This window comes from Oncorhynchus masou, chromosome 28 (genome assembly GCF_036934945.1).
Source record: "Oncorhynchus masou masou isolate Uvic2021 chromosome 28, UVic_Omas_1.1, whole genome shotgun sequence".
Classification (NCBI taxonomy): domain Eukaryota; kingdom Metazoa; phylum Chordata; class Actinopteri; order Salmoniformes; family Salmonidae; genus Oncorhynchus; species Oncorhynchus masou.
Genome location: NC_088239.1, coordinates 26,076,465 through 26,089,609, shown reverse-complemented (window position 1 = coordinate 26,089,609; position 13,145 = coordinate 26,076,465). Strand labels below are relative to the sequence as shown.

The following is a 13,145-nucleotide window of genomic DNA, read 5'->3' as shown; positions in this document are numbered from 1 at the left end:
AGGTAATGAAATGTGGTGTTTTGTTTGTAAATGAACATTTGTGAATATGAAATTTGTCCTAAAGAAGTTGTCCATAAGCGCAGATCTATGATCAGTATCATTTCAAAGAGACTCAGTCTTGGGAATTGAGAGCAACAAATGCATAGATGCCCTTAGATCAGCCAATAATCAGTGAACCCAGAGAATTAGCAGAGGAATATAAAATAGGATAAGAAATATGCCTTCCAAAATAAACAGATGCATAAATGTTGCTCTCTACGACAGATGATTAATTATATTGACCAGAGACTCAAGTAGCCGCTCTAAATGGAAGGCAGTCGGGACCAGGCAAGATCAGGTGGAACCATTCTAGCCAATGAGAGGGCAGATACGCGTGTGAACAACAGGCAGAACTCTGATATAAAGTGGGGGGGGTTCTCAAAGTTGCCGAGATGTCACGTGTCCTACTTATTGCAGTACGGTCGTAACAACCTAAGCATTACGAAACGTCTATTCGATCAAATAACCCATACGTTGCAAATAACCCATCAAATGTTTTGTTAACCAAATTCGACACTCACACTGACCTCCATTCAAAACTCCTCGCTTGATGAGCAAAAACAAAACAAAAACCGCCACCTGCTGGAGAATACAGATTCCGTTAATTAAGAGAGTAGTAGCGCCCACTATAGACAACATCCTGACCTTTCTGCAGAAAGCAGGGAACGGCGGATCATGTCTATTTTCACCTGACATAACCTATAGGTAAGGGTTGATGGTTTCTACTTGCAAACAGTGGTGTAAAGTATTTAAGTAAAAATACTTTAAAGTACTACTTAATTCGCTTTTTTTGGGGTATCTGCACTTTACTAATTTTTTTTAATTACTTTTACTTCACTACATTCCTAAAGAAAATAATGTACTTTTTACTCCACACATTTTCCCTTACACCCAAAAGTACTCGTTACATTTTGAATGCTTTAGTAGGTCAGAAAAATGGTCCAATTCACGCACTTATCAAGAAAACATCCCTGGTCATCCATACTGCCTCTGATCTGGCGAACTCCCTAAACACACATGTTTCGTTTGTAAATTATGTCTTAGTGTTGGAGTGTGCCCCTGGCTATCCGTAAACGAAGAAAAGAAATAAGAAAATTGTGCGGTCTGGTTTGCTTAATATAAGGAATTTGAAATTATTTATACTTTTGATACTTAAGTATATTTAAAACCAAACAATTTTCAACTTTTACTCAAGTAGAATTTTACTGGGTGACTTACACTTGTGTCATTTTCTATTAAGGTATCTTAACTCAAGTATGACAATTGGGTACTTTTCCACCACTGAATGTAAATGAGTAGGCTATTTAAGATGCAACTGTATCTATTATCTCAAAATGTCATACAAATATTAAATGAAGTAGTTGAAGCTTCCACCACCTCCCTATTCAATTTAGAAAAAAATCTTATCCAGAGCAACTAGGGCTAAGTGTCTTGCTCAAGGGCACATTAATTGATTTTTCACCTAGTCCAGTCGGATTTGAACCAGCAACCTTTCAGTTACTTGCCCCATGGGTCTTAACCACTAGGCTACCTGACACCCATTACAGTGCACTTTGGTAGAGACCACATTTGACTTAGATATGGCGCATCACAAGAACATTCTCAACAAATGTGCACTCCCCCTTCCCAGAGTAGATCAAATAAAACAAAAGATGAAGCTAAGTTGAATGTAACAATACAATTACATTTGTCTGGTTTTGACCTCAGCTTGTAGGTCACAGTCACCAATAGCCTTGTCAAACAAAATAGAAACTAACAAAGTTTCTAGAAATGTGGGATATTTCTGTCTCATGTGACTCAGACAGTGAACTGACTGCACCCAATCAGTGTACAGTTGATCTGTAGCTCTCTAGATGTTGTTCTCTAAACAATACAACACAATGTAGGAGTGTCCTGCCAGCCAGTTCCACAAACCGAGACTATTGATTTTAGTGACACCTGGGTCCCTGCCTGGCATAAAGTGTAAGAACTCACCGCGCTTGAATGTAGATGGGAAACATCTTGGCCTCTGTGACTGAGTGGCAGAGTGATGTTGAGAGTGGGACAGGGACACGGAGTGGTCACGTTATGGAGCATCTGATTCAAGGGCCTACCAACCATGTGCTGCCCATTAGCTAAATTGAATTATAGATAGACACAAGAGGAAAATGGAGCATTTGCCTTCCCTACGATCCTGCAAATCAAACCATACATTGATATCTACAGGCTTCAGAGAAAGGAGGCCAAAAGGGAGGCCGAATGAACATTTACTAACTTTTTATTTGGTTCACATGGAGACAAATAGGAATGAAATCCCACACACATGTTGTCTATTTATACATTATATTCATCTTTTAACCAGATATTGTCAAACAAACAGATAAGGGGTTTCCGATCTGCAACAACAAGTTAACAGAGTCGGGGGCCTGTAAAAAGGTCACAGATCACATAATTAGCTATTTAACACACCTTCTCTGAGCCATTTAGAAAAATAGGGCGGCGCAATATGTGGCCACACATCAAGAGGTCAACGTGTCATGTGATAGGCCTAATGTGTACTCTCTTTATGTACCCTATTGCATTGTCATGTATGTCATCCTGGAACAAATAATTACACAAATTCCAAAGTTTTATTAAGATGGTATACCTTATACATAATATAGTATTTCCTTCTGATTCAAAAAGAAGAATAAAGCCAGCGAAAGAGTAGAAATACTTCACCATTGCATAAGCTGATAGTTTCCCTTCCTATGCAATGTGATGCATCCTCTAACTAACATGCAGCGTCATTGTCTAGCTCACCCCCATATAAATTGACTTCATTGCTTAGACACAAAGAAACTGATAAAGTGAAAGATACACTGCTATCTGGACCAGCCTCCAACTCATCAGATTACACTAGCCTGAATCCTCAGCATCCATTGCATTACTATCTGGTCAAAACACCTGTCCCTCATCTCTATACCTCCTCCTCCAGAGTTTTCCTCCGGTGGTGCAGCTGCAGTTCCCCTCTTGGTCAGCGGGGGGTAGATATGAGCTGGTAACGGCGCGGCATGTTACCGAAGCTGCTAGACTCTGGGCTGAGGTCAATGCTGTCAGGTCCTCCAGGGCAGGAGAAGGAGAAATGCTGCAGCAGAGACACCAGGAAAAGAAAGATCTCCATACGAGCCAGAGATTCCCCCACACAGGCACGCTTACCTGCAGAGAATGCTAAGAAAGCAGGGTTCTTCTGGAAGTTTCCGCTCATATCTAGGAATTGATTGGGGTTGAAGGTTGTTGGCGTGGCCCAGTGGTCCTTGTCTCGCAGAACAGAGTGCAGCATGGGAAGGATCACGGTGCCCTGAGGGATAGTGTACCCTCTGAATGAGATATTCTTGGTAGCGTAGTGTGGGAGGTTGAGCGGGACGAGGTCCAGGAATCGATGCACCTCGTGGATGACAGCGTCAGTGAAGGGGAGAGACTTCCTGTCCTCCACTCGAGGGATGCGGTGTCGACCAATCACTGTGTCGATCTCCTGCTGCACGTGCTCCTGTATGTCAGGGTATTTGATGAGAAGCACGAGGGCGTATCTGATAGTGGTGCTGGTGGTCTCTGTTCCTGCCAGGAAGAGGTTTAACACTGTGGACACCAGGTTCTCATAATGGAACTCAGAGGAGGACACATCCTTCTCCTGGTTGAGTCTGGTGAGGAAACAGTCTATGAAATCTCTTGGGATGCCTGGGTCCATGGTCTCCTGGTGCTCGTGGATCTTCTTCATCACAAAGCCTCTCAGCTCGTCCACCTGGCTGAACATGACATGCTGCCGACCAGGCAGGCGTTCCATCAGCCAGGGGAAGATGTTGTAGAGCTGTCCCCAGGCGGTGCTTCCAAAGCGTAGTAAGTTCGTGAGGATGTTGAGCAAGCGCAAGAATTTGACGTCCTCGTAGCCGAAGCGCTGGCCGAACACCAGGGAGCAGATGACGTTGGACACGGTTCGACTCAGGAAGGGCTGGGGGTCAAAGGGCATGGCTTTAGTGCCGTCTAGACTGTCTATGAGGTATTGGCTCTCCTCCTGTATCCACTCCTCCATCCTCTTACGGCCCATCCCAAAGTCTCTTAGCGTGGTCAGGGTGAAACGACGCAGCTGGCGCCAACGCTCCCCATTACTGATGACCAGGCCATATCCCTTGGTAGCTCGGACCAGGAAAGGGATGGGAGCTCGTCCTGTGAAGTCCTCAGCCTGGTCCACCAGAGCCTCCTTGACCGCCTCGTACCCCACCAGCACCACGGCCCGCTGGGGCCCCAGATACACTGTCATCACTGGCCCATAAACACCACTCCACTTGACGAAGCTCTTGTAGGGGGCCTGTTTGTCCATCTGAAGCAGGTTGCCTATCAGCGGCAGGCCGCGTGGTCCGGGAGGTAGACGGACGTGTCTCTTCCTCCTCAGCATGAACAAACACAGAAGAACCAACACCAGGCCTCCCAACATCACTGTACTACATATCTCCATTACTCCGGCCTGCAAAACAAACAACGTCTCTTGTTCTTGTTGTTCTATTTCTTTCTTCTTCTTTTTTTTAACCCACCTCTCTTTAGTGTTTACCTTCTTTCTGTGCAACAGTGTCTGTCTGTCTGTCTATGTTGCCTGCCTGGCTGTTTGTGTGAGTGTCTGTGTGTGTGTTGCAAATGTTTTCTGAGATAAGGGGTTGTGTTGATAGTTCTCTGGGACAAAGTTGAACAACAGATCAGTGATTGGCTGCTGACATTACGTGAATGCACCTTGCACTCATGTAAACGAAGCAAATTAAAACCCAAGGAGTGGAAAGGACTCATATCTCATACTGTGTCCGTCGAGGTTTAAAACAAAATCATACAAAAATGACAAAATACAAGCAATGCAAAATACAACCATAAAAACTGAGGAATATGTACACGACAATACTCAACAAGACAAGCGCAAACACAAACAATAGGCCTACTATATAATTACCATATAAGCAATGCCATGTGATCTATCAATTATAAATAAAGCAGACATGGAACGTTTAATTCATATTATTCATTGACAATTGTGTGGACTTTCTCAATAATAGGCTTACTGAGCTTCCAGAACACTCCTTATTGCTCAGAATCTCTTTCTGGTTTGTAGTCAACTTTCAAAGATAAATTGGTGCCTAACAAATTGGTTTGGCGTATCACTGCAGAATGCTGTGGTAGCCATGCTGGTTAAGTGTGCCTTGAATTCTAAATAAATCGCTGACAGTGTCACCAGCAAAGCACCCCCACACTATCACACCTCCTCATCCATGCTTCACGGTGGGAACCACACATGCAGAGATCATCCGTTCACCTTCTCTGCGTCTCACAAAGATACGGCGGTCTAATGTCTATTGCTTGTGTTTCATGGCCCAAGCAAGTCTCTTCTTCTTATTGGTGTCCTTTAGTAATGGTTGCTTTGTAGCAATTCGACCATGACGGCATGATTCACGCAGTCTCCTCTGAACAGTTGATGTTGAGATGTGTCTGTTATTTGAACTCTGTAAAGCATTTATTTGGGCTGCAATTTCTGAGGCTGGTAACTAATGAACTTATCCTCTGCAACAGTCTGGCTCTTCCTTTCCTGAGGCGGTCCTCATGAGAGTAATGGATTGTTGTTTCTCTTTCTTGCCTCATGAAGCTGGTTGAGAGAATGCCAAGTGTGCAAAGCTGTCAAGGCAAAGGGTGGCTACTTTGAAGAATACCAAATATATTTGATAAATAAAAAAATGGTTACTACATGATTCCATATGTGTTATTTCATAGTTGGTGATGTCTTCACTATTATTCTATAACGGAGAAAATAGTAAAAATTAAGAAAAACCCTTGAAAGAGTAATGTCCAAACTTTTTTTTTTGAATTTTAGCCCTTTTTCTCCCCAATTTCGTGGTATCCAATTGTTTTAGTAGCTACTATCTTGTCTCAACTTTTTTGATGTGGAGAAGCCATATGATATGATGTGGAAGGAGGGGTTGCTAATCAAGTTTGATATTATGGCGGTAGGAGGAAGAACGTACAACTGGATGAAGGACTTCCTGTTTGGAAGGTCTATCCAGGTGAGGGTGGGGCAGTCTCTATCAGGCAGCTAGCTACCTGGTGGATAACGCAGGGGAGCGTGATTAGTCCTCTGTTGTTCTCAATCATGATCAATGATGTTTACTCTCAGGTTTGGCCGGATATTGGGAGGTCGTTATATGCAGATGATGGGGCCATATGGAATAGGGAAAGAAATGTGCCTTACATAGTCAGGAAAATAAAGGAAGCAATTGATGAGGTAGAGCGGTGGGCATTAATGTGTGGATTCAGGTATTCTGTAGAGAAAACTCAGACAGTGTTCTTAACTAGGAGTAAGGTGGGAGATGAGGTACCCTTGAGGTCATATGGTAGAAACTTGGATAACGTGGGGGCCTTCAGGTTACTTGGGGTGTACTTTGACACGAGGCTGACCTGGGCAGAACACATTGAGAGAGTGGTGGGAAAAGGTAAGAAGGTGCTAAATGTGGTGCGCTGTCTGACAGGGAAAGAGTGGGGGGCTGGGTGTACCTCACTGAGGACCATGTATGTTTTAGTTTTTTTTTTTTTAGGGGTTGGATCAGCTTTAATATTGCAAATAGATTGTGGCTTCTATCAATGTAATTGTCTGCATGATTTCCAATCCCCCATATATGTATTTTTGAAATATATACAGTATATTAGGAGCAGGTATGTTGCATTGATCTGATCTGTAGTAGACTATGGCAGTATAGCGTATTGTTCAGCAGGCCAGACCTCATCAATATGTAGTGGGGCGTTTCGGACCAACCCAGTGTCTGCACTGCAGGTGGAGATGGGTATGTGCCATTTTAGATTTGGAGACGACAGCTGGAGATGAATTATTGGGTCATCCTACAGGGACACAGGGTGTCTCATCCTGCGAAAGGGATTTTAAAGACAAGAGCAAGGACAAACACAAGCTTTGGGTAGGTGATACCCAGGCGAGGGAGATGGGAGGGAGATTGGTCCAAAGATAGCTATTCCTGTGAACACACCATGGCTACTCCCACCTCCAGTTGTTGATCTAGAAGTGTTGGAGAGACTACAGAAATATAGGGAGGGTGTTGAACCATCTGATTGGTTTAAGAGACATCTGGATACTGTGCATCAGGATTTTGTATATATATTGTGGCAAAAAGGGGGTCGAGTGGTAAATGGCAGATATGTGAGAGCAGAACTAATAAACGGGCTCTGCCCGATCACTAAAATGGCCACCCCTGTCAGAACTACAGATCACAAAATGGCCGACCACCAAAACTACAAGTCCCAGAAGCAAGGGGAACCCTCAGAAGGTGGAGCCAACCCACAGATAAAGGGTCAAGAAAAACCAGGAAGAGAAGAAGAGAGTGCTGGAAGGATCTATGAACAATAGAGACAATAGAGATTGGCTGGATTTACCGTGTATGAGTTGGACTGTTTTGGACTTACCTGTTGGCGTTTGGACCTGGAACTACCAAGAACCCGATTCGTGTACCGAACCCTGCTATCCTTGACCTCGCCTACGGCCTGGGTGGACCAGGACAGAGAAACAAACACACAGGTACTGTCCTGTTCGAAAGAACTCTCATTCTTGGGTGATTTGGTGACAGTTTACCACTTAGTTTGTGACAAACGCTCCTAACCTTGAAGAGGTTTGCCACACGTGGTGGAGGATGCGGACATGGACTAACCATACCACTGGTTAGGTAGAAGAAAAAGAAAAATGTTCAGTTAGCACTCCAAAGGGGAGTCAGTTTTTTTTTGTGGCTTTGTTTGGTTAGGACAGTTTCTCAGGAAAATGAGTATGGAGGGAGCCATACAGGCCCTGTTACAAGCGACGGCCGCCCAACAAGAGGCAACTAGAGCTCAACAAATAGCTCATCAGGATGCAATGCGAATGTATCAGGACACGTTACAGGTCCAGCACCGCACCAACCAGCTGCTCAGAGAAGAGCAAGAGAGAAACACCCGGGAGTTAAGAGAAGGCCTAAAGGTTCTAGCGGACCAAATTGGGGCTCAATTACCAGCTGCAAATACCCAGAGGAGGGCCAATCATTTTCTTCAAAAAATGACAGCGCAGGATGATGTGGAAGCATATCTTACCACCTTCGAAAAGACGGCAGAGAGGGAGAAGTGGCCAAAAGAAGAATGGGCAGGGCTTCTGGCACCATACCTGGCAGGGGACGCTCAAAAAGCGTATTTCGACCTGGAGTTGAAAGATGCACAGGATTACGATAAACTAAAGGGAGAGATCCTGACTAGACTGGGAGTGACCAATACCGTGAGGGCACACCGCTTCCACCAGTGGTCCTACCAACCGGGACAACCCCCACGAACACAGATGTTCGACTTGATTCACCTGGCACGGAAATGGTTGCGACCAGAGACCCGGTCATCCGCCGAGATCGTCGAGACCATCGTACTCAACCAGTTTCAGCGAGGTCTACCCCAAGAAGTGAGACGATGGGTTGGCCAGAATGAGGTACTTTCCGCCGACCATCTCGTGGGCCTGGTTGAACGGTATTGTACGGCAGGAACAGCTGAGCAGGCACAGGAGGAAAGATTCCCGTTCCCAGGCATGGGCAAACCAGCGGACAGGGTAAGGCTGTCCCAGCATATAGAGGGGGAAGAGAGCAGCGTGGGGCCATGAGGAAAGAATCAGAATCAGGCCGAGACACTAAGGGAAAAAACGGAAACCGGGACTGGGTGTCGAGGGGTCTCCCCCCCCGAACCCCTAGTATCTGTTACAATTGTAATCAACCAGGACATATTGCAGCCTACTGCCCTATTAAAGAAGAGCCAATGCAATGTAACCTCGGTGAAAATGAAGATGATATACGGTATGCATGTCCTGTTGTAACCACTGTACTTGAAAGATCAAGAAACAAACATATGTGCAGGGTGAAGGTTGAAGGGAAAGAGGTTGAAGCACTGCTGGATTCCGGCAGTATGCTAACCCTGGTCGTTGCAAGCCTAGTGCCGAATCATAAACTGGATACAAGACAGGATATCAGTGTTACATGCATTCATGGGGATACCCGTCTGTACCCCACGGCCTTAGTGAGCATACAAACAGAGGACGGTCTGCTGGATTATGAGGTCGGTGTGGTCCCAAAGATGCCATATGATGTAATATTGGGTAGAAATTTTCATAACTTTGCGAAGTTAGGCCACAAGAATGGCATATTTGAGAAGCCAACAACCCTGACCAAGCAGGAAGAAGCATGGGGCCTTCAACCAAAGCCAGGAAAAGAGGTCTCCCAGGGGACAACATCACAGGTGCTAGTAGGGGAGGAGGAGGATGAAGTGGCTAACCTCGCTGATAACGAACAGTCCGGTACTAGTGGGGCTGGGGTCGGTCTGAATCCAGAGGACGACGATCTAGAACCCGCAGACCTGGCAGGTTCCTTGACTAATTTTGGGACGGCCCAAAACCAGGATCCAACCCTGCAGCAAGCCAGAGCAGATGTGCAGGTCGTAGATGGTACTCCCATAAATGTTGGTATGATGCCTAATAGTTTTCCCCACTTCATCATGAAAAATGGTTTGGTGTACAGAGTCTCGAAAATAGGGGTTGATGTGGTGGAACAGTTGTTGGTTCCCACTCGGTACCGGAGGACAGTACTGGATCTAGCTTATGGGCACATTCTGGGTGGACACCTTGGTATCGATAAAACCCGAGACCGGATTGTAAGGAGGTTTTACTGGCCAGGAATTCAAGCTGAAGTGGCTCGGCATTGTGGAGAGTGCCCGGAGTGCCAGTTAACAGCTCCCCGACCAGCTGTTAGAAGCCCGTTAGTGCCACTCCCCATAATCGAAACACCATTTGAGAGGATAGCGATGGATTTAGTGGGCCCACTACCCAAATCCGCCAGAGGGCACCAATACATTCTGGTCATTCTAGATTATGCCACTCGCTACCCAGAAGCCATTCCCCTTCGGACGATGGCTTCCAAGAATATTGCAAAGGAATTAGTGCTCTTGTTCACCCGGGTAGGGGTTCCAAAGGAGATCCTTACTGACCAGGGGACCCTCTTTATGTCCCGACTTATGGCGGACCTTTGTAAACTGTGGCAGGTGAAACAGTTGAGGACATCGGTTTACCATCCTCAGACGGACGGGCTGGTCGAGAGATTCAACCGGACCCTGAAGTCAATGCTCAGGAAGGTAATCGATAAGGATGGGAAGAACTGGGATTGCATGTTGCCGTATCTGATGTTTGCCATTAGAGAGGTTCCTCAAGCCTCGCTGGGGTTTTCTCCCTTTGAGCTGGTATATGGGAGGCATCCCCGGGGAATCTTAGACATCGCCCGGGAAACCTGGGAGCACCAATCCACCCCGTATATTAGTGTCATAGAGCACGTCACGGCAATGCAAGACAGGATAGCCACAGTCTTGCCCATCGTCAGAGAGCACATGAGACAAGCACAGGAGCACCAGCGGCACACTTATAACCGGCAGGCTACCCTGAGGGAATTTCAACCGGGAGATAAGGTGTTAGTGCTGATCCCCACGGTAGAGTGTAAACTACTGGCCACATGGAAAGGACCATATGAACTACTGGAGAGAATAGGAGAAGTCAATTATCGGATCCGACAGCCAGGTCGACGGCCCCAGGAACAGATTTATCACATAAATCTGTTAAAATCATGGAGAAAGAGAGAAACACTAATGGTCACATACCCCACACACACTCAGGAGACAGCCGAAGTAAATATCTCACCCACTCTGTCCCCAGCACAAGTACAGGAAGTGAAGACCCTCATCCAGAAGAACAGAGATGTGTTTTCAGAGGTACCTGGCCGAACTGAGGTTACGGCTCATGATATCGTTTCACTACCAGGGAGAAAAGTGTGTATGAGGCCATATCGGGTACCCGAGGCTCGACGGGCCGCGATTAGAGCAGAGGCGGAGAAAATGTTGACAGCTGGAGTGATCGAAGAGTCACATAGTGAGTGGTCTAGCCCAATTGTGATGGTCTCCAAGCCCGATGGGTCTTTGCGGTTCTGTAACGACTTTCGGAAGGTAAATGAAATCTCCAAGTTTGATGCCTACCACATGCCCCGAGTAGATGAACTACTGGAGAAAATTGGTAATGCTCGGTACATTACGACTCTTGATCTGACAAAAGGGTACTGGCAAATTCCTCTGACCCCCAGGGCCAAAGAAAAGACAGCCTTTGCAACACCTGACGGTTTGTTTCAATACACCGTCATGCCATTCGGCTTACACGGGGCCCCAGCCACCTTTCAACGGCTCATGGACAAAGTCCTAAAACCGCACAAAGCATATGCCGCAGCTTATTTAGATGACGTGGGGATCTACAGCCCAGATTGGGAATCCCACTTACCCTGGGTACAGGCAGTGTTAGACGCCCTTAGAAAGGCAGGGCTCACGGCAAACCCTGCCAAGTGTTATGTGGGGTTAGAGGAAACAGAGTATCTGGGATACACTGTGGGAAGAGAGTTAATCAAACCCCAACATAAGAAGGTGAAGGCAATTAGAGAATGGCCGAAACCAGTAAATAAGAAACAAGTTCGAGCCTTCCTAGGGCTGACGGGTTACTACCGGAAGTTCATCTCAAGTTATGCCACTGTGGCCGCCCCACTTACCGACATGACTAGAGCCAGAGGGCCAAACATGGTCAAATGGGATGAAAGGGCCACCAAAGCATTTAGGACATTACAGGAGGCTCTCTGCTGTAATCCAGTGCTGGTGGTACCAGACTTTGAGAGAGAGTTTATGGTTCAGACGGATGCCTCAGAGGTCAGCTTGGGAGCAGTGCTATCCCAAGAGGTAGAAGGGGTGGAACACCCCATCCTGTTTTTAAGCAGGAAGCTGGAACCACGGGAAACCAACTACTCAGTCGTTGAGAAAGAGGCGCTGGCAGTAAAGTGGGCTCTAGAAAGCCTGAAATACTACCTGCTGGGGCGCCACTTCACCCTCATCAGTGACCATGCCCCACTCACCTGGATGCATAGGGCTAAAGAGAAGAACGCTCGGGTGATGCGGTGGTTTTTGAGTCTCCAACCGTTTCATTTTGACTTGAAACACAGAGCAGGGAAGGAAATGGGAAACGTGGATGGGTTATCCCGCATGCACGCATATTTTGCTGCGGTAGCCCGACCTAGGGGGTCGGATCTAGGGGGAGAGATGTGTGGCAAAGAAGGGGGTCGAGTGGTAAATGGCAGATATGTGAGAGCAGAACTAATAAACGGGCTCTGCCCGATCACTAAAATGGCCACCCCTGTCAGAACTACAGATCACAAAATGGCCGACCACCAAAACTACAAGTCCCAGAAGCAAGGGGAACCCTCAGAAGGTGGAGCCAACCCACAGATAAAGGGTCAAGAAAAACCAGGAAGAGAAGAAGAGAGTGCTGGAAGGATCTATGAACAATAGAGAAAGAGACAATAGAGATTGGCTGGATTTACCGTGTATGAGTTGGACTGTTTTGGACTTACCTGTTGGCGTTTGGACCTGGACCTACCGAGAACCCGATTCGTGTACCGAACCCTGCTATCCTTGACCTCGCCTACGGCCTGAGTGGACCAGGACGGAGAAACAAACACACAGGTACTGTCCTGTTCGAAAGAACTCTCATTCTTGGGTGATTTGGTGACAGTTTACCACTTAGTTTGTGACAATATATATATATACACAAAAGTATGTGGACACCCCTTCAAATTAGTGGATTCGGCTATTTCAGTCACACCTGTTGCTGACAGGTGTAGACAATCGAGCACATAGTCATGCAATCTCCATAGACAAACATTTGCAGTAGAATTTCCTTACTGAAGAGCTCAGTTACTTTCAACATGGCACCACCTTTCCAACAAGTCAGTTTGTCAAATTTCCGCCCTGCCCCGGTCAACTGTAAGTGCTGTTATTGTGAAGTGGAAAGGTCTAGGAGCAACATCGGCTCAGCCGCAAAGTGGTAGGTCACACAATTTCACAGAACAGGGTTGCAGGGTGCTGAAGCTTGTAGTGCGTACAAATCGTCTGCCCTCAGTTGCAATACTCATTACCGAGTTCCAGACTGCCTCTGGAAGCAACGTCAGCACAAGAACTGTTTGTCGGGAGCTTCATGAAATGGG

General features: G+C 46.4%; 1 protein-coding gene across 1 annotated transcript; it reads right to left on the bottom strand.

Annotated features, from left to right (window-relative positions):
• Positions 1-2,278: 2,278 nt before the first annotated feature.
• Positions 2,279-4,680, bottom strand: LOC135517425 (cytochrome P450 2F3-like). Its single transcript, XM_064941690.1, has one exon. The coding sequence runs from the start codon at positions 4,508-4,510 to the stop codon at positions 3,035-3,037; it is 1,476 nt and encodes a 491-aa protein (XP_064797762.1). The 5' UTR covers positions 4,511-4,680; the 3' UTR covers positions 2,279-3,034.
• Positions 4,681-13,145: the final 8,465 nt, after the last annotated feature.